General features: G+C 41.7%; 3 protein-coding genes across 12 annotated transcripts in view; 1 reads left to right on the top strand and 2 right to left on the bottom strand.

The window, feature by feature from the left end:
* The window catches only part of LOC124307303 (neuropeptide CCHamide-2 receptor-like), a 113,983-nt gene that overhangs the window by 62,501 nt on the left and 24,702 nt on the right, over positions 1–26,780 (top strand). The gene's annotated exons all lie outside the window — the stretch shown is intronic.
* LOC124307398 (macrophage mannose receptor 1-like) lies at positions 14,313–15,907 on the bottom strand. Of its 2 annotated transcripts, none has more exons than XM_046769042.1 (4): positions 15,761–15,907; positions 15,349–15,441; positions 14,816–15,190; positions 14,313–14,734 (listed from the first exon to the last, which is right to left on the bottom strand). In XM_046769042.1, exons 2-4 carry the CDS (start codon positions 15,428–15,430, stop codon positions 14,559–14,561), a joined length of 633 nt encoding a protein of 210 aa, XP_046624998.1. In that variant the 5' UTR covers positions 15,431–15,441; positions 15,761–15,907; the 3' UTR covers positions 14,313–14,558. The 2 variants fall into 2 exon arrangements, with proteins under 2 accessions (XP_046624998.1, XP_046625006.1); XM_046769050.1 differs by having other exon boundaries at positions 15,748–15,891.
* On the bottom strand, positions 17,048–19,594 carry LOC124307246 (uncharacterized). Its single transcript, XM_046768767.1, has 4 exons — positions 19,323–19,594; positions 19,196–19,264; positions 17,677–19,102; positions 17,048–17,269 (listed from the first exon to the last, which is right to left on the bottom strand). Exons 1-4 carry the CDS (start codon positions 19,405–19,407, stop codon positions 17,266–17,268), a joined length of 1,584 nt encoding a protein of 527 aa, XP_046624723.1. The 5' UTR covers positions 19,408–19,594; the 3' UTR covers positions 17,048–17,265.

Genomic DNA, 26,780 nt, shown 5'->3' with positions numbered 1-26,780 from the left:
AAGAATTCAGGGAATACAAGGAATTTCGATTGTGCATCGCCGTTCTAATAACAAATTCCAGAAGAGGCGGATACCCCTCTCGCATAGGGTAATATAAAAGCAGAGAAAAAAAAGTAAGGAAAAATAATTAAATTAAGTCGTCCGCGGGATGCCGATCTGCTGGCGGTACATGGATAATGGCTAACCTACAACAATTTGAATCCAAGCTTTGTTGTGATACGTGGGCGGTCTTGTTTGTCCTCATCACGTTACGCGTCATGTTAGCATTACTTGACGAGGAATAATGAACATTCTATCTCGAGTGATTCCGCAGCCGTAAAACGTTTTTGCCAATCACTTTCCACGTGCGAGGCACAGGATTCCACGCACATACCGACGATGTGAAAAACTGGATTTTCCGAAATTTGTACATAGGTTGGCGGAGATAACGAAAGACTGCAGATGTAAATCGCACGTGATGTTTCAGACGCGAATTAATAACAATTTTCCTCTGCCTTAATCCGACGCCCAATTCCAAAATACGAGTGATTATCACCCTGCGGCAAAGTTCAACATCGTAACACAGCATCACGGTTTAGCGTGCAAATTCTAAACCCTTTCATGGTTGTCATTAACGCCGAAGGGCATAATTGAACTGTTATTTTACCCTGCTGAATATATCGCGGCAATTACCTTTATCGTGAATTTCTCCAATTACCGCGAACGTGAAAATTATGCCACCGTGTCATTTGTCATTCGCTATAGAACCGCTGTCTGGCCTACCTGGAAATCGCTTAAATCAGTCCGGTGAACAGGTGTACGTGGTGGTGTTTTTGCTACGTTAGCGGTAATTCGACCTGGGCCGAGCTTCGGACGATAAAAAAATAAATTCGTGCACAAACGTGAAATTTTCTCGTCAAAGAGCCGTCTGACTGTCGAACTGTCAGTTGATGAGGTTTCGCGCCGACTAATTTTCTAAAAGACTCGCTAACCGATAGAGTATCACCACTGCAGAACCCTCAACTTGATATTGTTGCTAAAAAATATTCGGACGTCAAACGAAAATTGAAAAATTAAGTGTCGAAGTATGAAAGCAGGCTCGCGGAACAACTGTTGGAATTCGATTTCCAGAGTAAATGTTTCGCTGCCGAAACATAGCGAGTGAAAGATCATGACATTATATTCTGGTTACGTTAACGGTGCTTGGTTTTCGTTCAAAACGTCGGACGTAAATTCCTGAGAACCATGATGCTAGAGACAATAACGAAGGTGAGACAGGGGGTGGCCAAAAAAAAATACGGAAGCTTTCAGACCGAGTCTTCGATCGCGAAGGGAGAAGTGAACTTTTACAAGGTAGCTCTTTGCCCGGATTTCCGATCCCACTTTTCCCGTTTTTTCGCTTTCTTTTTTGTGTTTTTCTTCTTCTCTTTTTTACCCCATCCCCGACGTCGGCAAAAACCGCTGCGAGTTACGTGCCGATGTACAAAATGTACATTATAGGTGCAGGGAAAAGACGACGTGTTCTTTTCTACCTTATACCTAAGTCGTAAAATAAAAGGGTTCCGAGGCATTACGTTTAACACCGAACGCCGTTAAAATGAATGAATCGGATAAGATTCGACCTCCAACTGGCCTCGAAAATCATTTGACGGACCTTTTGGAGAAATCCTTTTGCAGGATAGTATTCGCGACTAATCCTTAAATACATACACGTATATGTATACGGGTTTGACACAATCTTAGATAGACCAGAGCTTATTGTGATTTCTTTATTTTTTTGTTTTGTTTTTATCATTTATCACGTAAGTCTGGAGGCCGGGACTTTACGACGGCTGGATTTTCAGTATCGTTTTTACGACGAGTGCTTACTTATCTTCGCGTGGAAAAATCGTGTGCTTGTGCCTGCACGGCGACTGGATACGCAATAGATAATGCGGGTACTACCATACACCTAAACAGGATCAGAGCCAACAGAGATGGGTGATGGATTATATTATTGTTTTGCGCAAGTACCGGGCCCGGTGATTTTTACGAAATTGATGGAATGAAATCGGCACTTCGAGATAAACCGATCCAGAGTACATACCTGTAACATCACGTTGAGCATGGATCAATTTCCTACAACGTAAATCCGTTTCGAATAAATCATTCCGTTTTTGTTCAGTGATTACGATTTGTTTCAATATGCTGCAGCGAAGTAGTCGATAGTGTTAAGTAGTCGTTAAAAGATGTCTCCTCTTACAGCAGCAGTGACAGATTACATTCCTAGAACATCGTGTCTGTCAAATTCAATCTCTGCACCGATGGTTAGTCCGCGAAGAGACGGGCCAACCTTCCAGCTTATATTATATCGAGTATAACAGTCCGTCCGTTAAAAAGACTGACAGCTGTGCACGCAGAAAGGCGGCGGGAATGCCGTGCGAATTTACTTCGCACGGTATTGCGCGAGAGATGATTTACACCACCCTGTGGTATACACATGGATAATAGTGACGTCGAATTTGTCGTTCGGAGATAGATATGCGAATGTGCTTTCTCGTGGGATTAAAATGGAAATGGGATAACAAATTGCTCCGGATTATTCGCCTTCGAAACCTACGCCCGGATGTTCGCTATTGTACTCGTGCAAACATATATTGTATAAGAGAGACTCCTAACACCGGATCGTGCACTGCCCAAGCTACTCTGAAATAAGCTTTCAACCAATTATCCCTACGCTATTTAGCTCCGGGAGGAAATTGGTCCCGAATCTTTGGTCCTTCGTCGGTGACTTCGCCCCTCTGATCCGGTTTCAGAGACGGCTAACAAGTGTTAGAAAGAAAAATATATCCCGAGATCAAACCAAATGAGTCTTGGAAGCCTAATCAGACTTTTTCCGCTGCAGAAGCGTAGCTTGTTCGACAGGATGCGAAGCCTGTCATAATTTCACCACAATAATCTCATCGCGAACATTTTATTTCGTCCAATACAACTATTTTTAGGCTTAGGATTCAAGACTTTAAAAATACCTTCCGCGCGGCTAAAAATTTACGACATTTCAATTTACCACGGATTTACAAACCGGGCTGTGCAGCTGTTCTACCTCTCATGAGTATCATAATTACCTATTTCGTAAAATAAATATTTTTACTAACAGGCTCTGAAGTTTTCCGTTGAGCCGTTAAATTTTTATACCAATATCGATGCGATTTGTGTAGGTTTAAAAGTAGGTTTGTATGCCGAGTAGGTGTAAGCTCGTAAATAAACGTTACATAGGCCGAGAAATTGGGCAAGAACTTTGCGCGAGCCGCCGCGTAGCTTTTCGTCGGCAACATTGCGGGTGTCCGTTCAAATCTGTGCAACAACGTAGCTCCAAGTTCGACGAAGATTACATTCAAAATGGCAATGTTGCATCGAAGACTTTCGTGTCGCTCTGAAAACTCCACCCAGTTATTACCGTCCATCAAATAATTTGTCTTGTAAATAGCAGGTACGCAGTAGGTATGTATTTACCGGTCGACCAACATCGGCTTCGTGCTATTCATCAACGGAGCAACTTTACTTCGTTACATTTTCCACCAGCGAGAAAACCGCGACTCAACTCCATTGTCAGTGTAATTAGTCATCAAACAAGCAAATTTACATCGGACCGATAAATTACCTGACAATTTATTATCATCACCTATCTCACGGTTATTACTTTCTAGTGACAAGACGAGGTGTATTACTATACATGAGGGAAACGTTCCGCAACCACTCGATACGTAATTTTCACGCAAAGTTCTATCGTAACGAACGAACTGAAACGGAATTCTGAACGTGGACGAGAAATTTGGGAGGACGCAAAATACTTGCAGATTTCCTTTTTTTTTTTTACCTTTTTTTTTATCTTTGCGGACAGGCTTATTTACTAACCGCTGGGAAACTCTGAGATGAAGTTGAAAATTCGTGTTGACGAGTTTGCGTGCGCGGAATGAAACGGAAACCGGAACTGTCGACGTGACGGCGGACGCGGAGTCGCTGTGCTCCTTTACTCGCTTTTCGCAGGATTTTCCGTGATTTTTAAGCTGCTTTTACCGGTATCAACCCTGTATCCTCGTGGGTATCCTACCACCCAACCAGTATAACGTAACCGAAACCTCTTTGATCCGGCTGAGTGTACCGTTGAAAAATGAAAAAGTCTTATTTTTATATACCAGGTACGAAAGTGTGCCGATGAAAAGAAAAAGAAGCCGGGATGCGAAACGTAGATGTTGCATGTACAGCCGATCGTTTCACGTATTTCAAATTTATAGCAGGCGCAGGTGCACGGCCGTGCGTTTTTATGCACACAGTGTAAACCGAGCGCCACTCGCGGTTGCAATTTCCATCGTATATGTTCGCTGGCTGGAAATTCACTTATTTTCGAGCAAGAATTTTGCACCGATAATTCGTGATTGGAATAAACAAGTTTTCTGCGCTCGTTTTACCGGCTAAAACTCTCTAACGAAGATTATTCCGGCTAGTTTCCGATTCTTTTCAGCAGCCGCGGTCTTCCCGCGAGCAGAGAAAGTTGCCGCTGCTATGCAGGAAAGTGCTTCACTTTTATATCTCAAGGATTATCCCCAAGTTCGCTACGCTCCATTCGGAATCTAGGGGCGAACGGCTTACTTTTTCGGAGGAAATTGAATGCCTGGCAACACGGGACACCTGAGGATATCCTTAAACTTATATTCGCCGATGTCCGAAGGTAACGATCTTGAGAGACAAAGAAATGAAATACGATCCGGGTTCGATTCGTCTTGAACATCCATCGAAATTCTGCGAGTGTCGAATTTTAGACGCTTTCAGAATTACCGACTCGCGTCTGCACGTCAATCACCTCGAACCGCGCTTAATTATGATTTTAGAACTTTACTGACGAGTTCGAGGAAAGATTTCAACTTGCTCCTTCGTTCAGGCGTTCATTCATTCGTTGCATTTCGCCACTTTTTCTATACCCCCATCGCATAGGTCTGTTATTTCGTATTTGACGTCGACCTATAAATTGTAAATTGAAACATTGTAAGTTCATCCGAGTAGGAAACATAAGCTTTTTTTCCTTGAAGGACGCCTTTCCTCGGACGAAAGATGTCAAATTTCTTCAAATTAGATCGTCAATGTTCAGGAGAAACGCTGGAAATTTGATTCACTCGTTTTATAGAGTCGGGTCAAAAACGCAGGGCACGTTTTTGTCGGATGAAAGCAGGCGATGAATGTTCTAACGTCACGTATATTTTGCCGTCTGCGTCACCGCGCGCGAAGTTATACGAAATAACCACAGCTCGACTGACAGATTAATTTCCTGGACATTAAGAGTGCTCGTAAACCGCTTAAAAAAAAGCCCGCTTTTGTAATATCATTCACTTGCCGAATAATATATAAGGAGTTGGAGCCGCGGAGTGAGAAGAATCACAGAAATATATCGAGATGTGCATTTCACCTTGTCATAAATTGATGCAGCTGCAGTTTTATACTTTAAAGTGAAAAACTGGTGGAAAGAAAGAGGACGGGGAAGGTAAAATGGAACGAATAAAAATCCCAGCCATGAAAGAAAGTAGCAATAACGTATAATCTTCTTTCTTCTCTCTTCTAGGATACTATTATATTTTAAATTATGAAGTTTTCCTCGATATAATTCATATTGCAAACAGAGGATGGTAAAAGTTCATCCACCCTGTCTCCGGGAATAACCGATTAATGTGGAACAAATTCGACTCCATTCCAGTAAAATTATCCTCCTTTAATTAATTTAATCCAGCAATTGTACCACGGTATAAGCTGTACGCGGAATTTTCCGAAAGACGGATATCGATGAACAATTATCTACTCTAGATATTCTGTTCGTTGAATTTTCCACCACCTCTTTTTTCGACACGGGCTCTAGGGTGATCTTTTCAATGAAAATAATTGCGAAATACTTTGGCGCTTTGCCGACAGAAAGCATATTATCGACGAACGTTGGATGAACGTTACGTCAGCTGGTTTATTTTCCTCTGTTATTCTTAGCCGGAACAATTATTTCTTTTCACCAGCCTATAATAGCTAAGGAAAACAATAATCGAGCATCTCAGCATCGACGAACATTAGGCAGACATTATTGGTACATCTATTTATTTTTCTAACGCGTCCTAACCGAAGTCGATTTCTGGGTCCGAGGAGTATTTTTCTTTTCAGGTAAATTTAGAGATCAAGACAGAGGTGGCGAGAGGATTTCTTTGGCGTTTGGATGTTGTTATTTCTGTAGAACGACTCATTCGAACGAATCTCGTCCAACCAAGCTTGAGCGCGAAGGGCGCATCGCAGATTCCGCCGGGAAATAGCTGGGCCGTATAAAGTATAAATTATTCATCCAATCCTGTCGGAGGAAGAGTTGAAAAATAGTAGAAAAAATTGAACGAACTCGAAGGGAAATGTTGTCCACTATTTTTGCCAGTGGGAAAAACTTTGAACGTTCCAGATTTTCCGAGTGGTAGAAAAAATGGCATTTACTCTCCGTCTCTTACTACGCTCGCATTTTTATACGAGTATCGAATACGTGCTTTTATTCCGCGTTTCGGAGGTGGACATGCGCTGCATGCAAAAGCCGGTGAAATATCCGACACAAATAATCACGATCTAATCCTCGTGTTTCTACCAGATGTATAAATTTTCGTCAAAGTTAGACGTTGTATTCATCAGCATCCGAAGTAAACAGCTTAATTAATTAAATACGTTAGAGAAGTGACGTGTGAGGTATAAACACCGAAACTAGCGTCCCGGCTGTAGGTCGTTGAATTTCACGACGAGAGTTTTCGCGAAGGGGAAATCCGTCCTCCGCGCTTATTCGACTAAAATGAATTATATCAGACATTCCGTTCTACGTCTTGAGATATTATCTTTTCAAATTTACCTAGCTCTTTATATCAGCCGGAGATCTTTTGCGGTATAAGGAGGAAGATTTTCAAAGAAGAAGAAGAATGGGGGGAAGAATTAGAGAATCGTGGAACATGAATCCACGTTCCATCGTTAAAGGTGACGTGTTTAGGCGTTGCGGTCTCCTTCGACGTTTCGCATCATTTCTTACAACGGGTTGCTTTTTTGCTGGAGCTACTATAATTTCTCCAGACAAGGTGTCTTCTGGAAATAATTAAACTCCGGCATAGTTACAGATTGGTTAATTTTCTAATCCACTGAACAATGGAAATGGCGCATGAGTCGCAGGTGATAAGGGACGGGGTTTAATTAAGCACTGTCGAATTATACATCGGTAGCTTATTCCGATGTTGAGATAATGGCTGTAGTAATTCGCGCGTGAAATTTTTTACTATCGGCTGACCCTTTGGACCGTAAAAAAGGTTTGTACAAGAGATGCTGATGGGATTAACGCAACGTAGTTGTATGAAATACTCCGTACGGCTATCAAGAGATCATTGTTCCTATTAACCGAGGAGACAATGGGAGGAAAAACCTTGGGATTATTTTCATAACCAAAGAACGCATGCCGAGGTATGTAATCGTATCATCTCCTGCTTACCCCTCATAATCTCGAACGGCGTATTGCCTTCATTTTCGGCACAAAGAGGTGATTAAAGCGATCAATAAGCCGAAATGGTAAACGGTATAGACCGGGAATTACGCAGGTGGTAATTTGTTTGTTTCGAGATTTGCGAAACGTCTTTGCCACAATTACAGTCCGACTTATGTCGATTTATCAAAGGATCAACCAGCCAGAACTTCGACGGTTTCTCGGATCTCGAGAAGTTTCGGTACTTCGGAAACGAAGCACCTTTGTCAGTCTCGTGATTCTTCAACCGTTTCGCAAGAGGTTTTTAAGATTTCGCGAAAATATTCGCATTTACGAGCAAGCATATTGCAGGATATTATCCCAGCAATTTTATCCTTATTTCTTTTTATTAGCCGCAATTGTACATAAAACCCGCGGCTATGAACCTAATTTCAAGCCATCCTCGCAGGGCGAGGCGGAGCGGAAACTAAATGGAATTCCTTCTTTATCAATGGCATTTATCTCGTCTTGCTCTGTTCAGTTGATAAATTGCATCTTCTCACCGTATCTTCAATTCTTGTTCCACAAACGATCCACGATTCATTTAAATCGCTAACGAGAAATGTGCCTTCATCCACGCAGATGCGATTGGTCGCCATATACCATATTGGTCGTATAGTACATATATAATACATATATATAATTATATATATATATACACGTATAATTGTACGCCGTTTATTTCGTATTCAAACGACTAACGACGTATGATTGAAATCAACCTGTGAACCTATAAAAAATGTCAGGTTATGTCTCGGCGTGTCTCAAACTGAAAAAATTCAACCTTGGCCTGTGCGAATGTTTATAACTTTATATTTTCACCATAAATAACAATACGCAGGACTCGTGACGTAATGATTATTCATTTATTTGATATCTGTGAAACGCTCGTCACCGCACAGGCACCTTTGCCTGTTTATTCTTCGTTCCGATAGAATATACAAAGCGTATAATACGAAACTCAAACAGGCAACTTTAACAGAGGGGAAAAAGTGTTCATCGTCAATCCCAACGTACGCCGTGACTGCGGGATAGTAGGTAATTCGCGCGTCATCGAAGGGGAATTCGTCGTCATGTTGTCGCCGAGTGTTGTACTTCAACAAACGTTTTTTCACCCTTTTAATGATTAAGAAAACAGTGAGAGTGAATTTTCATTGGAAATGCCTGCAGAATGCGGATGTCAATCGTCAGTTAGTATTTATATTTCTTTTTCCAATTTCCTTAAGTTTCTTACGCCGCTTACCTCCGGAATTTGATGAAATTTTCATCGACTTTGTCAAAGACAATTACCAAATTACAATCATAGTTACAATTGCGTCCAGTCATCAGAGTCAATCCAAATGAAATTTGTTCGATAAAATTCTACTTTGAGCGATCATCTTTCCTTACTATACAATGAGAATCAATCGTCACCTTATTATGTTGACCATTATGGAATGTAAGATCTATCTAATTCACGTATTCCTCGATGCTAAGTCTCGATTCGGGTGATAAATCTTGACAGATATCCCTTCCCGATTCGTTCTACATTAAACAACCGAACATGTGCGAAATTTTCGTCGCTTGAAGGTGACGGAATATTCCCGTGATCAACAATGGCATCTTTAGTACCAGAATCAAGGTTCTATCTGCGTTCTGCATATCTTCCGATGCAGTAACGTGGACGTCTATGATGCAGAGTGTAGAACGTTGCGATTTTTCTCAGTGCTCGAAGATATCTAGGTCGTATCTCAAGAGCTTTTCACGTTTCAATTGACAAGGAAGAAAAAAGTATCTGCACGTCACGCGAACGCGGTTGCGATTTGATTTCTCAAATTCTGCCCCGAAGGGTTCCGTATAACGTGATATATACACCATCATTCCCCATCCCCATCCTTCCTCATACCGAAATTTGCATATGCGTAATCCGTTCCGGATCTCCCAAACTTCTTTGCAGCTCCCGTGAGTGCCATGAGTGAATCGTTCGAGTCCCAATCCCGCATTTAACGCAAGGCTCTGACGACTTATTTAAAGGTTTTCGGTATTGACTAAGGACAACGACGCGGCTGATCGGTCTCCTGCATATTAATACAACCCTGCAGGGTGTGATGGTGGTATTGGGTCTGCCCCTGATCAGTGCCAAGACAACCGATGTGGTAATCACATGCGTCAAGCGTCGATCAAAGCATTCGAAGCACCGAGGTGTGTCGAAGCTGGGGAATTGCGGTTGTTCCCTTACACCAGCAAAGATTCGAGGTCGGAGGTCAAAGAATCCACGCGTCGGGTGAACGGTCGAAATCACGGTTGGCGGTCGCGTACTGGAAACGAAAATGGACGAAAGAATCCCACGATGTCGGGTGATTCGTTGGAAATGAGTATACACGTGGGTACGAGTTGAACGTATCGGTCTGAATCCGGGGAGTTTAATTAACCCGGAAGTACAATGAAGTAGAGAAATTAAGCGGCGGCGAAATGGCGAGTGGAACGAGATCGCACGGTTTGAAAAATTGAGAGTCCAAGAAAAAAGGAGAGGGTTAGGAAAAAAAAACCGTTGAATCACGTTCGCCTCCGGAGACCCTGGAAGTTCCTGCACAATTCCCAATTCGGTTGTTCGGGGAATCGCATTCCCGAACTCTTCACTCATTATCCTCGGCCATTTAATCCCTGCACTTTTAGTACTTCTCTATCACCCTGCAAATCGTTTTCCGCGACTTTGGTCATACGGACTCGCTACCCTATTTCCCTAGCGAATACTACCCCTCCATATAATCAGGCTTTTATCGATGCACGATGCGCACCGTGCCCGCGTCCATCGCCATTGTATTCGGCCTATGTATTCGATCCTCTTCGGCGCCTCGAACCAGCTTGTCGTAATTTGTTGTGTAAATAAACATTTCCAAAGAGCCGATACGGCGTGAGTAATTATTGTACATGAGATTCAAATTTCTTAAAATTATGCATCAATCGCACGCATATTTTAGAAAGAATTACAGTATACTTACTAGAAATAATGTTTTTTTCATCCGTCGACATTCCACGGCATATTCCATGGATTGTAACGTGGGCAAATATTTCCGCGATATGTTTCTTTTTGCTTTTCTTTGTTTTCTTGTTACTACTGGACTTTTATGGAATTTTTGCAACACCTGAATTATTTCATACAGCGAATTCAATACGCTAACAAAACGTTCCGTTACACCGTCTATTGAAACTGTTTTTCCGTCGGCCTGTACTGGAAATTTTGCCGTCGTTGAGTTTATGTCTATATACATACACATATATATCGGACGCTGTCAGCAGTTGCGAATTTCGCGACAGCAATATCTATAACCGAAGCACCCTTTCGCCGAACCGTAGCTCGAACTGCTGGGCAGGCAAAAATTTCCGGCCTTTCCTCGAACCTCGGGGCCGCAGGCTGAACAGCAGGGAGGCAGAAAACATGATAGGAATAGTATAAAACTTTTCTAGAACTTTTTTGCACACCTGAATGAAGCAGGTGCAAATATTCGCTACGCGATTGGAATACTTCCGTAAAAGTCGTGCGATATGCACGCATGCATATAATCGCCGTGAGCAACGAAGCGCAGCGACATCCCAGATATTTTTATCCCCTTAACCAGCGGACTTATAAAGATACGTATTATACGTCGATAAGTTGGAATAGCGTCGTCTGTGCCATAGAGAAGAATGTGTTGTAGGTACGTCATGTGCAGGGGACTACAAATTGACTAGAGGAGATTGCAATCGAGTGAATTTACCTGAGAGTTAGACGTTAATCGCGTTCAATTAACATCCGGAAGTTGGTAGGATTGCCGTGGTTCCGTAATGATTCGTTAGTTGAAATGTACCCTGGCTTTAACGACACAGCCAGCTGCACTCTCTCGGGGTTCGAGAAAACTCTTGGAGTTAATGTGGAAAGACGGATGAGCTAAAAAGGATAACGAGGCGCGTGTCTGTTTCATGCCGTTCACGCATTCCGTAAAAAATTTAATTCTCCGTGCAGCCCGGAAAAGTACGTCGAAATTCGTAGCGCTGGAACAGCTCGTTCATCACCGAAGAGAAGAGAAACGGCAGAGTTTCAAAAATCGATTCTCCAGGTCTTAGGCGGCACGAGCTTCACAGTGTCAATCGGAACGGTACAAATTGTTGTAAAAGTTGATGGCGATGACTGCTAATGATTGAGATCAGTATGTTGAAGAAGGTAGTATTCTTGAAAATGAAGGTCAAAAAGGTACGAAACAAATCTTGTTCCCGTTTCGACCCAAGTGGGTAGCCATCCGCGGAACGAATTTATGTTGAAAATCTGTTCGACAATAACGAAAATATAAATTGTTATCCTACGGGAGCATCGGTTCACATCTGAAGGGCTTAGCGGAAATGTTGGTTCAAAGGCCGCCGATAGAAAGATTATTCTAAAAAGTGTTTGCAGAGGTCACGTAGATAGGAGGGTGGATGGGTCGAACAACCCGCAAGAGAACGTTCTAATCTCGATTCGATGGACAAATGTATTCCTCCTGAGTGTTGGTCGAAAAGTTTCATCCACCTCGAGCTGTTGTATCAACAGGACTTCTATGGAACGGAATGTATCGAGAGCTCCCTCGACGTACTGCGGGAATAAATTTTTGACAAAGCAGATTACCTGCCATACGTTTTTCTTTTTCTTCACGAGATTGAAACGCGCATTTCACTTCGAATTGAAATCATATTTCATATCACACGGAGTCTTATTCTTTACGCCTATCGACACGCGGGCTGAAAAGGTAGATTTCTTTCGCTTATGTTTCGATTGACTTCGAGAATTTCCATCTACGCAAAGTAGGTACGCCTCTGCGGGGAAAAGCGGCGTTCTTTGATCTTTACGGTTCTGTTATATTGGTTATATCGCATTCGCGTTTTATCAATTTTTAAGGAAAAAATTGAATTCCCTATTTTTAGGTAAACTATGTACCTATACTCGAGGATTCTTGACATGTGTCCATTATTAGAGGTACAGAAAACGATACATACGTGTATAAAACAATACATACGAAGACGCAACGCAGCAAAATGAAAGTGGCTCAGTCTTACAGCGAGTGTAATTTCACTCTTTAACGGTACGTTATTCGATCAGGCTGACATCCTACGATATTTTAGTTCTCGGGATGAGGTCACTCCGTATCTCACGGGTTTCCGGATGCCTTGACAGAGAGAATCGATGGCTCGGTGGTTCAGGCTCGCAAATATCGGTCACTTTGCCGTCATCATTTCACATCCACCAATCATCCCCTCCCACTTTAATAACTTAGTTTGACAGGCGCGAAATATTCCGTCCCTAACGCTTGCAGTGTATTATCACTCTTCCGACCCCCCGATGATCAGATAAGTACGATCAACATAACTTGGCCTATACTCGATGAGAAAATTTATGCTTTCCGGCTGTATTTTCATACCGCTACCAAGCCAACAGGAATTTTAGGATCCCATAAACCCCAACATCATCTCTTTCCGAGACTTGTTCCCTCGGATGATAAATCTGTCATTGCAGTTTTTTTTTCCGGTGACAAGTTTTCATCACTTTATCTCGGGGCCCCGCTGTGATCAGAAATGAGTACAACTTCAGCTAACGATATAAGACATCGTGAAAGCGAAACTTTTGCCCTAAGTTTTTTTCTTTTTTCTTTTTTCGAAGTCAAAGTTGTTGAACTTGTGACGCTTTGCTATCCAAAAATTATGAGGAAGAAGTTTCGCGGGCAGTGTCAATTATTTGACTGTGAGAAAAAAAAGCAGGAAAATTCTTCACTGGAAACTAAATTTCTACTCGTTACGGTTTGCGACAGCTATTGGAAAAGTTCAGCATTGAATCGCAGTGCTCGACTCGGTACAGAGTTTAATAAATTTGATATTGGTATATAACTGGCATATGCTAACCCTCATTAATAAGGACGCGAAATCAATGGCTCGAATTATTTGTCTTTGTGGAAAAACGACTCGTGATCACGATATTTTCTAGAGCATAACGGACGTTTAATTTCACGAAATTGATGCCCCTGTATGCAACAGTACGAAAGCACATTGTACGTAATTACATGTTTTAATTAAACTCATCAAGCGAACGTTTGCACGGTAGGCAAACGAATGTATCCCGGTCGATTTTCACCCGCAAATATCACTTCGACCGGCAAGGATTCTACGAGTATAACGATGACCAGCTCTGACACGTATATTTATCGAGTTTGTCTCACAATCAGTGAAGACAGGTGACATCAAAGTATTGATCACCGCAATCTCCGGGTGACAAGCAATTTTCACCGATGAATTGATTACACCTGCTTTATACCTGGATCAAATAACACTCAAATGTGAAACAAATATCAATGTATTAATCGGGGAAAATGAATGTCACAAATTAACCGCCTTGCTTAAATTATTCGTACCATTAACAGGAAGCTGTAAGTAGATTTTACGGCGTATAGAAAACAAGCTTTCATTCTTCACTGTAAAATTTGAAATTCAATAGTGTACGTCTCTACAAAATATTATCGGCAGCAATCAATAACTCTTCGGCCTAAACGGTGAAATAAATTTAATAGATTACACCAGAGAATTTGATGAATCTCGAGTTTATTCGGTATTTATGATGCCAGAAATTAATCTTTACTTTCGGTATGGTTCATGGGACATGTGGGTGTTATTTGACCGGACGGAGATTTGGTATAGTCCAGATTAGGTGGTTCAAGACTTTGCAGGATATTTTTATAACCGAAAGCGGAAGCTTCAGTCGCTGTTATGAACTTGTCATTGTTGGTTGAGTATTCGAAAATGAAAAATCGACTCCGATTATATCAGTATATTTTAATCACACGCTCTTGTATGTGAGATGCCGGCCATTCCGTTTTTCAAGATGGAAAGGACACGTGTCCTCAGCCCGTGCCTTATCACTGGCAACCAAATTGTTCGTACAACTAATAGTACAGTTTTTGTGACAGATTAATCGGGAGTGTATAAATAAATTTTTTAAATATTAAAACACAATTATTATCAATGTAATAACAGCCTGTTCAATTTGTACTGCAGAATGTTATTCGCATTTGGGCTCGACTTTTATTTCGCACATGAAATAAAACCGCTGCCTGCAAGCAACGTCATTGAAACCATTAGTTTTGTTGTAAACTGCCATGTAGGCACCGCAGTGTTCACCGACGCCATAGTTGTTGGGCTCACCAGCCGCCCATTTTACAAACGGCAGCCTATGGCCTACAACGGGAAAGAAAGGCGAAGAAAAAAACGTGTGAATGAATCCTTGGAATTACGTACTTCAAATACTGATCAACTCACCGTTGATTGTAACCCACGGATATTCGACCGACTCGCGCTTGAATCCAATATGGAAGTGGATAATTCCTCTGCCTAAATAATATCTCCCCATGAAACGTACAATATCGTACTGCGCTCCATTCTCAATTATCACCAACTTTCCATTCTCTTCTTTACATCGTTCGTTAGCTTCGGTCCAACTCAGCCTCTCGTCGAGATGAAGCTTGTACGCGTGCGGACTGGTTGTGTACTTACAGTAATCCTCAGGGATAACTGTACAGAAAGCTGGTTTCGGTACGGGGGGTTCATCATCGGCAATCTCTGGCGGCTCCAAGTTGTGCAGCTCGTCTATAGCCGGGCAATTGGTGTAATCCGTGCTCTTCGGCCCCATGATACCTGAAATCAAGATGGGATGTGCAACTGATACCGGTTAAAAAATTATTGTCTCCAGAAATTTTACTATAACGGTGAAATACTGAATCTTCATCACTTGTAGAGCCTTGAAAGCAACAGAGTTCAGTACTCGATCACTTCCGTCAAAGAAGTACACTTACGATGATGGTGGTGATTCCGCGAGTCGACTTTCACCAATACCAGGATAACCAAGACTGGAAGTATACCGATAAGTTTGCGCATTTTCGAGCCTTCTGAAATTGATAGAATTATTCAAGTATGTCCAAGTCTTCAGTCTCGTCTAGTTTCCTGATTTCACAGATTTGTGATTTCAATTAATCGTTGGATCTCAGTAGTAGCAGACAAGTTCTTTCGAGAATACAGAGATTAAATAAAGCGGTAACATCAATAACAGAGGTTCGTAAATAAGGGGTGTTGTGAATTTAATGTCTCTCAAGTCTTATCTCAGGTGTGGGAAAATTCTGAGTAAAGTCATTTTCCGCGGTGAGTTGACAACAAAGAAATTTCTACGACATGAGTGGGAAGAAAAATATACTGACGAGTAACACCAACCAGAGCACAAACGTTCCTTTATTTCCTCAGTACGCTACACCGGCTGTTTAGACGCTTGTCCAACTGTGACCTGGTTAAGAACTCTGGCCTTTAACAAGCTCAGCTCTGCCAGTGATGTGAATTAATCAAAAGTGTCAAATGCATTAAAATCCAATGGTACTGTTTTCATGGCTTCGATAAGAATTAATTGTGAATTTCAGCTCGGTTCGTGCACCCGACGTGACGAATAAATCATGTGTGAAACGCGAAATTGCACAACATGTGGTATCGGGAAATAACAATTTGCTGATAGGGAAAGTAATCGGGCAGTGCTTGCTCGGTATATTTGTTTGTATACGCTTGAAGTTACGCAAATTATGTGCTGCTCTCTGTGAATGTTGGTAAGCCTAGCCCGCCAACATTTGCATAGAGGCTACATGCATACTATAACGGAATTTGTGTAATTGATTGATAATTAACATTTCGAAGACCGTGTAACCACAGTGTACCAATGGATTGATTGATTGATGTTCCGTATTGATACCGGCGATTACGTAGCTGTAACTGACTATTAATTTAGCCTCGAAGAAACTTTAATTTCAGAAGCTCAGGATAATTTTATTTTCTTTAGCTGTAGGCAAAGGTCTCTACGCTAATTAGCAATATTGTCGCAATCACCTCGCGAATAATTACAGACAAAAACTCAGTCAAAGTATTGCAGGAATATACAAGGAGTTTCTTTATTAAAAAGTTGTGCTTTCAAAGCTTAAGAATGTAATTAACTGCATACTCTATGTCATCTTCTCACTGTCATCTTTTACGCCCATTCATAGTAGTAAGCATTAATTACAGAGGATACACTTTATTGAAGTTTGTATTCACTTTTACGTATACATTGAATTCTCTGTGATATGTATTCTAGTGTATAAATGCGAAGTGTAGAGATCGCGGTCAAAGGAATTTCAACCTGTACCCTGTAGGTAATTTTCCTGAACTTCCATTATAAATTGTCAACCACGTTATTTGAGGCCAGCATCTTCATTCATCGTAATTAATATTGCAAGCATAAATCGATAGAAGAATTTTCGCATCGCTTATAAACAATGAACCCTGGTAAATATCTGTCGTACAAGGAAATTCACGATCTGGTGGGGAAAGAAGCGTATAAAGGGATGACTTAGGTTACCTATTTAAAATTTCTTCTCCCCCAAACGAGGAATTAGAGCATTAACATACAATGCGAGTGAATGAATTCAGATCAACACAGCAATGAGATGGAAATATTATACGTAATGAGACAAAGCAAAGTGGCGATTTTGTGATTTATTTATTGAATACCAAGTAAAACACCTACGCGTACTGTAGAGAAATATTAATTTCACATATAAAGAGAAGAATAACCAAGCAAGTATCCGCGGTCCAGCCCTCGTTGTCGTTTTTCGTGATCCAGAATCCCTCCAAACTTTTTTACCGAAGGATTGGAGTACTCTGCATCATTCGAGGCCCATTGTTAGAAAAGCAAGGGTTTACCTGAAACGCAAAGCGTACTTGAATATCAATGTACCATTGTACCGTTGTACCATACTTTCGTCACTTATTTCTGAAGGACAAAAAGTACTCGTTAACGATTGAACAACTGCATTTTCCTTCACTTTGATCCGTCTTGATTCTAGCCTTCCGAGAAAATCAGATTATGACAAAGTAACCGTGTGTACAAATGCTTTGTAAAATTGACGTTGAGAAACTATTCTAAAATGTCATCGAAAATCACGCAAATGGTCAGTAGTAGTAGCGTGTCTTTCAATAGAAATAGTCGACCTTCTGTCAAGGACTCGAAGCAATAGGTAATGTCTTTTTTTACGTTTAAAAATAGGGCGGAGGAATCCTTCGAATTTCTGATGGTTATCGGGAAACGTAAGCACCGGTAATACACTCACCTGCTTCTTCGTCGAATATTGGAAGAGCTATCGTGTTGTTTAACAGGATGTCGTGATCGCCTGTACGTTGGTGAGTAAAAATTTGCTCTCCGGTAAGGCGATAGTAGATCAGCTGTAGATTGCAGAGAGCCTGGTTTTATTGGATTTGAAGACGAATATCTAGAGTGTGGCGGATGTCCTCCATGTCCTGACGGAGGTCCGTCTTCGTCAATTGATTTCTTTCGATAGATATCTGGAATGTGATGTCCGTGGTGTCTTCGAGTTGATGTTGAGTTACCATCAATTTCACGGAAAATTCCCGTCGAGTCGACGTCATCTCGATGGATTTTTGAATGATTGGTCAATTTTTGAAGAAGGGTGACAATATTCAATGTTAATTGAGCATAATTTGCCGGATCCAACAATTCCACAAAGTGGTTGTTGTCGTCAGTTTGAAATTCATTCGGATTTTTACCTGGTCTCAGGGAAACCGAATCATATGGGTTTGAGTGATAGTCGTTAAGATTGTCTGTGGATGGTATATGCGGCTTTGCATCATTTTTCGTTGGATTTAAAAGGTTTTGGAGATTAATAATCGTATTATTTTTGTTTGGCGCACCATTCAAGTACCAGATAATAGGCACATTCGCCGGATTTTTAGGTGTGGTTGGACCGTGGGTTTCGTGTTGTTGGTCTGTTTTAAATGCCCATTCTAGAAACGATTCGATATCTGATAATTCAATATCTAACGGTTCGGGTGTCGTTTCAGGAATTGGCGGAACAGTGGTTGGGTGTTCTTCAGTATTGGCTAAAGGGCGAAAACCTAGATAATCTGCAAGTTTTTCAAAAGGGGTTGCGAGAGGTTGTAGCACGTCGTTAAGTGCCTCCGTAAGGCTATCATACCGTTCATCCCCGGGGCCAAGGTAGTCAAGAAATATATCGAAGAAGTCTGCTAGATCTTCGCGGCTTGCAATGGGATTGATGATGACAGATAATGGTTCAATGACTGGTTTAACTAGTACCTGATAGGCCGGCTCAAGGGGTTCTATTATCGTATTGACTAGAGCAAGCAAGGACCTTGGCAAAGAGCGATAATCGAAACTCGGCAACTTCTCGCTCGATACTTGATTGGCGATATCCTCGAGTTTTGATATCAGCTGCTCATAAATGTCGCCAAGGTTCAATGATGACCGGCCACCATGACGTCGCCGAAGCCCATTTCTGTGTACCGTTGATTGCATTTTGGAACCTTTCCCGGGTGAAGAGTCTATCGATAACGGGCCATCTGAATCATCTGTTTTGAATTCGGTGTCCACCTTTTCGGGATCCATAGTAATTTCTCCGGGTTTGTCGTTTCCAAGAGGTGACAACGTCGACCCTTCATGCCTACCAACTACTCGCGAGGACCGTTTATCCCACTGGACCGAATTAGTATTCAGCCCATCATCTAAATACGGAAAGAGTTTTAACAATTAACCATGTTGCTGACCATAATCTAAGTAGCCGCCATCACTTGCAACCAACTTGTACCGCTACCTACGGTCATTTTTCGTTGGATTCTCTCTGTTTCTTACTACCGAGCGTTGGGCACCTGGGGTATAACTTCCACCTGAAGAATTCGGCATCAGTTACCACGGTCATGAGATGTCAAATGAATAAATTCGTACCTTGAACGCCATGCGACATCAAAATAACATTCGCCGTAATCAGGCTTAGCAGAAGCTGACACGTGCGATACCGACGTTCTCGCATGATGGTGATCAATCTCTACAACGTGTAGCGATAAATATTCGAATCCTGGACGGCAAATTTAACAGTTCGTAACACTTGTAATTTGACTCTTAATTCTTTTCAACTTGCTAGTGTTCACTATAGATCGCAGTGTCAAACTCTAGGCCTCGCAATCCCTCCTCGACTGCAGAGAGTTACCAAAGGCCCACTCGACTTAATAGAAGCAAGTTTTACTATAATTAAAATTCAGATAAACATTGACGATGCAGATATTCGGCGCAATCATTTCAACACGTATACAATCACAGGAGGAAATAATGCGGGGGTCCGGTTTAATGCGATTCTCGTGTCAAATCCTTTATTCGTGATCTGTGAAATCGATCGGACCACTAAATAACATTTGTCACGGGTATCACACTACGGCCAGCGTTGATACACATAAGCTGATTGCGAGTACTGCAATGCCATGATTCGATCATGGTCACGTCAAGCAACGTATCAATGCACTGCAATACATATGTAGAGTCACAGAATTACTTGAACTCTTAAGGCAGCAAATTCGGATACCGCAGGTGTGACGAACGTCCGAGTTTTCTTTAGCCTCACCCTCGCAATCATAGAACAATTAAGCATTTCTCCAAGTGTAAATAACGAATTTCTTCTATTTTTAATGAAAATGTACCGATGTACTGATTACCGATAAGACAGCGGTAAAATAAATTGAACGGTTGTCGGAAAACTTGTGACATCTAAGGAAACGAATTCGGAGCTAGAAGACGTCTACCTTCGGAGTCTACGTTAAGCTTGGACAGGTCACAGTCCTTCTACAGTCCTGAATCAATTTGGCGATAGCGCTATCGGAATCGCAATACGCCAGTGAAGTAAATACGAGCGGCGAATTCGCTCGCGGAAACTATCAATCTTACTTTGCGTGGCAACGAAAGCTCATTTCGACGTTTATCTTTGCCTGTTAGGCATGCATTAATACCTCGTATATGTCAACCAATTGAAGATTTATGAATGTAGTGATTCGAACGCCATGTAGAGTTGCCGGCAACGCGTGATTAGAAAAATTCAAACGATTGGGTTAAATTAAAGCAGAAATTCACGTCGACTAGGCAGCTGCACATTTTCCGAAGAAGGGGATGTTTTTCAAGTATTTAGCTATTTTTATTCGTTTACACAAACAGGCGGAGAAATTTAGTAAAATTCTTCATTGCCTCGTCACTGTTGTTTCGCTGGCAAAGAATGAAGTATAATATGGTACACTCAGACTAATTGGAGGAGATTGCGGGCAAGGCTGGGAAACGTTGGAGGCACAATTTTTACAAAAAAAGTGGTTTTAGGCTCACCGTGAGCCAGCCCATGATTTTTTTTCTTTCTAAATTGCAATCACACCTCGCCTGCTCGTTTAGCCATCATCGGTTACTCAGTCATCTTTAAAAGAGATGACCTTTTTTTAACGATAAATATAATTACGTATCCATTAGGCAACCATCTGTAACCTAAAAGCGTTAGCAGTCTGAAAAATTGCGTTACATCGATGGAAAACCGCTACAAATTATTATTATTGTTATTTTCTTCCTTGTATCCTCAATTTCTGGTACTGCTAAATTCTTCTGAAATTATTTTCGGGAAATAACTAGATCTAGTTCCATTTGTTTAGAAAAATAATCATTTTACTTGCCTCTAAATCGGTTTCGTCTTTTTACATGAATTCTTTGCATACGAATTTCTCATCGAAATTTTTTCTCTACTGTACCCATCAGTTCACAAGCTTTAAAAAAATGACTAAAATCCATACAAACCGATTGGATCAATTTTATTACGAGAAGTTTGAGGGACAGAAGTGGAAAAGAAATCCAATAAACCGGAGTATTTTAGTCAATATGTCGCTCAAGTATCGCATCAACGTTGAATATTTACAAACCTGTCAATTTGGCGAATAAAATCAAATACCTCTTCAAATTTATGTTTTCACATTTTCATGCCGTTTGACTTGATTAGATTAGGTTAAGTTGATTAAATTACAGAAAAAACAACACGCCGGCTCGACTCTGTCTCAGCCAAGCGTCGGGTCAAAGTATTAGCACTGGCTTAATAAGTAATGATATCACGCTTACCCCACGAAGTACTAAAGCATCTACTCTCCGGTTACGAATCTCTCCGCATCCCGATCATTCGGACATGTGTATCCCAATGCAAAATATATTCGTGGAAAGTTCTCGGGAAGAAATATCGTATAATAATCCCTCATGTTGCCAGAGAAGTAGTAAATCAGACGGTAATTTTTCTCCGTGTGAGTTTATCTTTCTGATGGAGGAAAAAACGCCGCCGCTTCCTCAAAATATTTCGAGGAATTTTCAACGAGGATCGGCGCTACGTGATCAGTCTGTTTTCCGAGTAATTAACTCTGGGCTTTTTAGTACGAATATAGGTAATCAACGCCGCCGATGAATAAATAGCCGTGTTACCTTTGGTAGTAAAAGAAGCCGAAAAACTCGCGAAAAATTTTTAACCACTACCGAGCCGCCCTAGTATGTCGAGAGAATTTTTATGGTGGGGTAGGCGTAGATCGATCAAGATCGAAGGAAGCTATTTCCAATTTGTAAGTTATAGAGCGCAATAGCTATAAAACGGAAAAGGCCTTGAACGCAGATTGCAGAGCCGTAATGATAAGACAAAATTATAATTCTGATTTATCGTAGCGGGACTGAAGAGGCGGCGGTGAGTGGATAATGTGAATATACTTGGGGAAACTTGGATAAAGATTAGTTATACCTATGCCTAGTTATACCGAAGCATCATATTCGGTGTAAATTTTCACCCTGCAGGGAAACTACGATTAAAATTTCCGATTCAGCGTATTTTCCGCGATATTACCGAACGGTTACAATTATCAACGATTACCCAGCACACGTTGAGAAATGTTGGATCGAACGGAAATTGACAAACGGTGAACCGAAAATCGATCCCGTTTCTATCGTTTTTTGGAGTTCTGAAGCCCCCTTCGAAAACGCTACCATCGAACCTGCTTCACTTCAAAGCTGCTCTCCGATAGCAGAGCAGAAAAATGGGAGAGGAGAAGCAAGCGATGACACTAGTGATGATACAAGGTAAGGGTGAGGGTGAGGTATTACACCATGTAACCCTATAAAATGTTCGGCCCTATAAACGAAAGAAATACAGCCCCATTTTTATATATATATATATATTCTTTTATTACGAGTTGATTTGTCTTTCTCAGCAGTAAAATATACGCTAAAATAAATCTAGACTTGTGCGACGAGATCAGGCCTTGTTCTCTCTACTCAGAAGCGACCATTTCTTACCCTCTGACATTGACCTTAGCTGTACAGAAATGTCTACGCCGTACATTTTGGCCATTTGACAATGGATCATAATTTTCTCGCTTGGTAAGACTCGTTCATAAGTTAGTTGAACAAAGTCGTATTCGGCACAGAGACCTTATTATTTTTTTCGAATAAATCAGTATTGTTTATTTCTCAGAAAAGCTCAAACAAGTTGTCTCGAGATATTTTCTACGTCGTTGAACGGCGGGGATGAATTTAACTATGTAAGATCAGAAGACGAGCCGTCTTGTTGATCTCTGCGATCAATCAAAGGTGGAGAACGAAGGTATTTCATTACCAGGCAAGAAATCCCGTGAGAGATAGCAAAAGTAAGCGGCAAATCCGTGGAGTGTTCTGTTGGAGAATTGAAAAATTTTACGACCGGTCCTTATTTTATTGGCGACTCTGTTTGCGTTCTGAGAATCTATAGATAGATATAAATTATATACGAGAATAGCCCAGTCCATAAACTAACTCTAACCCAATTACCTTTGCCTCCGAGGCAACGAGGCAGTTAATAGAACTCCTTTCGGCTTGGACCAGCATGGCAAATGGGTACCGTGATTGTAGCTATGAAAATTTTATCATTATATGATAAAACCATGCGAATACCTGCATAGATATTTCACGGAATAACGGTGTATGGAAAATGAAACCGTGGCCTGCTATCTGTCCAAATTTTATATCTTTCTCGAAGAGACCGTATATGTCGTAACATTGCATTTTGACAATGCGTGTTAAGGACCGCCATCTCCCCTGTATCGCGTATCTAGACTAGCTTGGTAGCAGCGAGAAATCAAGGCTCACAGTATGATCGAAGCTAGATTCTTAAAAAATATTTCTTATTTCGTTGCTGCGGAAAGACATCGTGGAGAAGGAGAAAAGGAGAGACTGGAAGGCTACCGCTGCCTGAGAAACGCTGTTCCGTTGCTGCATCACTATCGAGTTCACGAAATTGATGCACGATTATCATCACTGATATACCGCCAACGTCGACACATCCCTGGCAGGTGCTTCAACGTTTCGTTATCGGTATCTGTGCCTCTGTCGTCAACAACTTCCGGAAATTCTCGTCGTCAGGATCGCTACCGGTGCTGAATATCGCCTAACGCCGCAGATCAGCTGACGAGCCATGAATGGATCAGCCGACCCGGATCCCGAAACTCCCGACGATATCTTGGAGCCAGGATTTCGACTTGTTACGACTTTTCGACCCGGTACACCACGCCATCCGTCGGTGAAGGTCACCCACTTCCTCTTCGGCGGGCTGTTCCTGCTGCAACGACGCTCAACTTGACGAGTCGCCGAATCTTTCGTGGCCTTCGCAACTTCCGACAGGGACACAGCGAAACTGCTGAGCGCCGTGGATCCTTCCAAGTCATGTTATAACGGAAACTTACCCGACAAGCCCCAGCCAACAGCGTCATCTACGTGCCGTCCTGTTTCTTCGAGTCCTGCGTCGGGAAGAACAGGTTAGCGACGTCACTGCTCGTTCGGTTATCGGTGGGACTTGACGTCTTTTCATATCGTTGAAAATATCTTTTCCGCAACATCTTAATTCCCTTTATTTTACTTATCGTTAGTCGTGTGCCTACTTTTGTCGGTTTTGTTACCTGCTAATATCGCGGGTGAACTTTCGTCACCGTACGACTTCTCAACTAAATTTTTCTCTTCTGCATTGAGTGTGTTTAAGGAAAGGTAATTGTCTTGTTGATCGAAATTTCGTATTCGTTGTTTTTCTTCAATTTCGTGACACTTAGTGCACGGAGCCCTGCACCTCTCTTATTTCGGATTTTCAGTATCTTTCGGCTCTTCTAATTATTTTATTAATTTGTTTTTTTTTACTCAAGATTACTCTGTTATCATTTTGGGTTCCATTTTTCAACGCGTCCGTGTGATCCCTGACTTCCCCGAAGGGTGAGCGCGGCGGTCAGCGCGTTACAATGTATAATCCGCCTATGGATTAAAGCCTTTCATCTATAATTTTTTTACGACCGTTACACCGCTACTTCTTTCACCCTTCTTTCCTGCTCTTTGACATATTCAAATTACTAATGAATATAAAACACGCGACATGCACACGCTTCTTACGGCGTGAGTAATACCCACTCATAAATATACCCAACGTGCGTATCGCGTTTATTCACCCTGGTTTCTTCCAATATTTCAACCCGAAAACTGTCGCGATTTATTTTCTCGAATTTCCTAAACATTCCGCGCTCAAAGTACAGAGGTGGGAAGCTGAACTGCGAAGTCGGATAAAATAAGGAAGTAAGAAAGTGAATGGCGGCATTCTCGATCGGAAACAATTGTTTATCGATGCCCGCAGAATTCGGTCGGCCCGGCTGTTCAACGGATCTGTTACAGAAAGGTTGAACCCCGAATCAGGCGACGACTCGACGCCTCCGCTAAAGCTTCCTGATAAATAGCCGAACCCGTACGTCCCTCGTTTCCCTATCTGGAATCAATCGAAAGAGACAAAGAGGGGCTAAACGTCGGGGTAGAAGAAATAAGCCGGTATTGATATCTCTCTGAATGCCTTCAAAGCGCGCATAGCAGCTGGGAAGACAGAAGGCGTCTTCGTTATGCGTCAGACGCGCGATTGGAACAAATCGAAGGTATGGAGAAAAAAAAAAAAATTGTTTAGAATGAAGAAAAGTACAAAACACCAGGAAGTCGTTAATTTCATGGGGTGCATAAACTGTCAAGCGATGTTTCAACATCTCCGAGCTCATTATCACGTACCGTTAATGCTGTTAATACCCGGAACATGACGATACGTATATGTATATGATGTTAATATGCGGAGCACATAATTTCCTGCTTCAGTTGGCGCTGATGTTGGCATAATTCTTGGGATGAGGCGGCTGCTTCAGTCTTATCGGGTAACGAGGGAGAGAGAGAGAGAGAGAGAGAGACAGGGAGAGAGATAGTTGGCGCTGAAATTGAGCCTAACCGCAAACGTTTGGGCGCGGGTCTCCGTCAAAGTGACATGTGTTATCGCACTAGACTGCATCAGCTGAACCCTCTTCGTATTCTCGCTTGAGCCGGTTCTTTGACATGATTTATACCGCGATGGAAGCCTTGTAGGGTGCAGACCTGATCAAACTCATACGCTCCGTTTGAAGCGTAATTAAACACGAGAATCTGTTTCCGAATCGATAACGCCCGAGGTACGATTTTTCCTTCAGTGTTATGTTTATCCTTCATCTTCCGAGTTAGCCTGTTTCTACAAATTCTACGGTTTTCATCCCCATCTTTACTGCCGTTTGATATATCTTCGCTATAATGAAATGTGGAGGGTTTATCAATCGTCTACCCTACGCGGGCTTCTTCCTTTACGTAACTGCAAACGCTGAAAACGGGAATAAAGTTTAAAATTGTGTTTGGATTATACCTGGAGCGTACAGCGAAAAGACTGTTGGTCACGTACGACTGTCAAAAATTTTGAAGACGGTGAAATTGTAAGAGAATTGTCATTCGGTGTTCCTCTCCATTGGGCCGTAGAATTCGACGAATTTATACTGAAACTTGAGTATTCGGTACGTTTTCCATTCATCCACGTCTTTTCTTTCTAGCATTAGCATTACGAGTGTTCATTTTAATCCACATTCCTTACCTCGTTGAGGGAGAATTTGTATCTTAATACATTATTTTTATAAACCCAATTAAAAAGGAAGCAAGTGGCTGACTATGTTGAAATATTTCCACAGCTATATATCTGTAAGTCAAAAGGGTATAATAGCTTCAAGTCGATCGATCAGAGAATCTATTTGTCCTGCAATTTCCGTTTTTTGTCTAACCCTCAAGGGAATGTAGGCGATCCCTGGATTTCAGGGAATAAAACGAAGGCGACGAAATACAGCAGGATATCTGTGCAGTAATAAAAAGGGTCGTTCCCGCCGCGTTCCTCGTTTCCATCGCAAACCACTGATTCTTCGTAAGCCCGGTTAGCGCGTATAAACTCGAATCACCGCGGGTGTTCAATATTGATCTATCAACATTTTCATACATTAGATTCATAATATTTCATTCTTACCA

Source organism: Neodiprion virginianus, chromosome 1 (assembly GCF_021901495.1).
Source record: "Neodiprion virginianus isolate iyNeoVirg1 chromosome 1, iyNeoVirg1.1, whole genome shotgun sequence".
Taxonomy (NCBI): domain Eukaryota; kingdom Metazoa; phylum Arthropoda; class Insecta; order Hymenoptera; family Diprionidae; genus Neodiprion; species Neodiprion virginianus.
This window is presented reverse-complemented; position numbering and strand designations above follow the sequence as displayed.

Excerpts from the sequence above, each read along its gene's own strand:
- LOC124307398 (XM_046769042.1), bottom strand. The coding sequence starts at position 15,430 with ATGCGCAAACTTATCGGTATACTTCCAGTCTTGGTTATCCTGGTATTG. Across the intron at positions 15,191-15,348 it reads GCGGAATCACCACCATCATC|GTATCATGGGGCCGAAGAGC; the intron begins GTAAGTGTACTT and ends TCTTGATTTCAG. Across the intron at positions 14,735-14,815 it reads TCCGTGGGTTACAATCAACG|GCCATAGGCTGCCGTTTGTA; the intron begins GTGAGTTGATCA and ends TTCCCGTTGTAG.
- LOC124307246 (XM_046768767.1), bottom strand. The coding sequence starts at position 19,407 with ATGCGAGAACGTCGGTATCGCACGTGTCAGCTTCTGCTAAGCCTGATT. Across the intron at positions 19,265-19,322 it reads GATGTCGCATGGCGTTCAAG|GTGGAAGTTATACCCCAGGT; the intron begins GTACGAATTTAT and ends CGAATTCTTCAG. Across the intron at positions 19,103-19,195 it reads GAATCCAACGAAAAATGACC|ATGATGGGCTGAATACTAAT; the intron begins GTAGGTAGCGGT and ends TTCCGTATTTAG.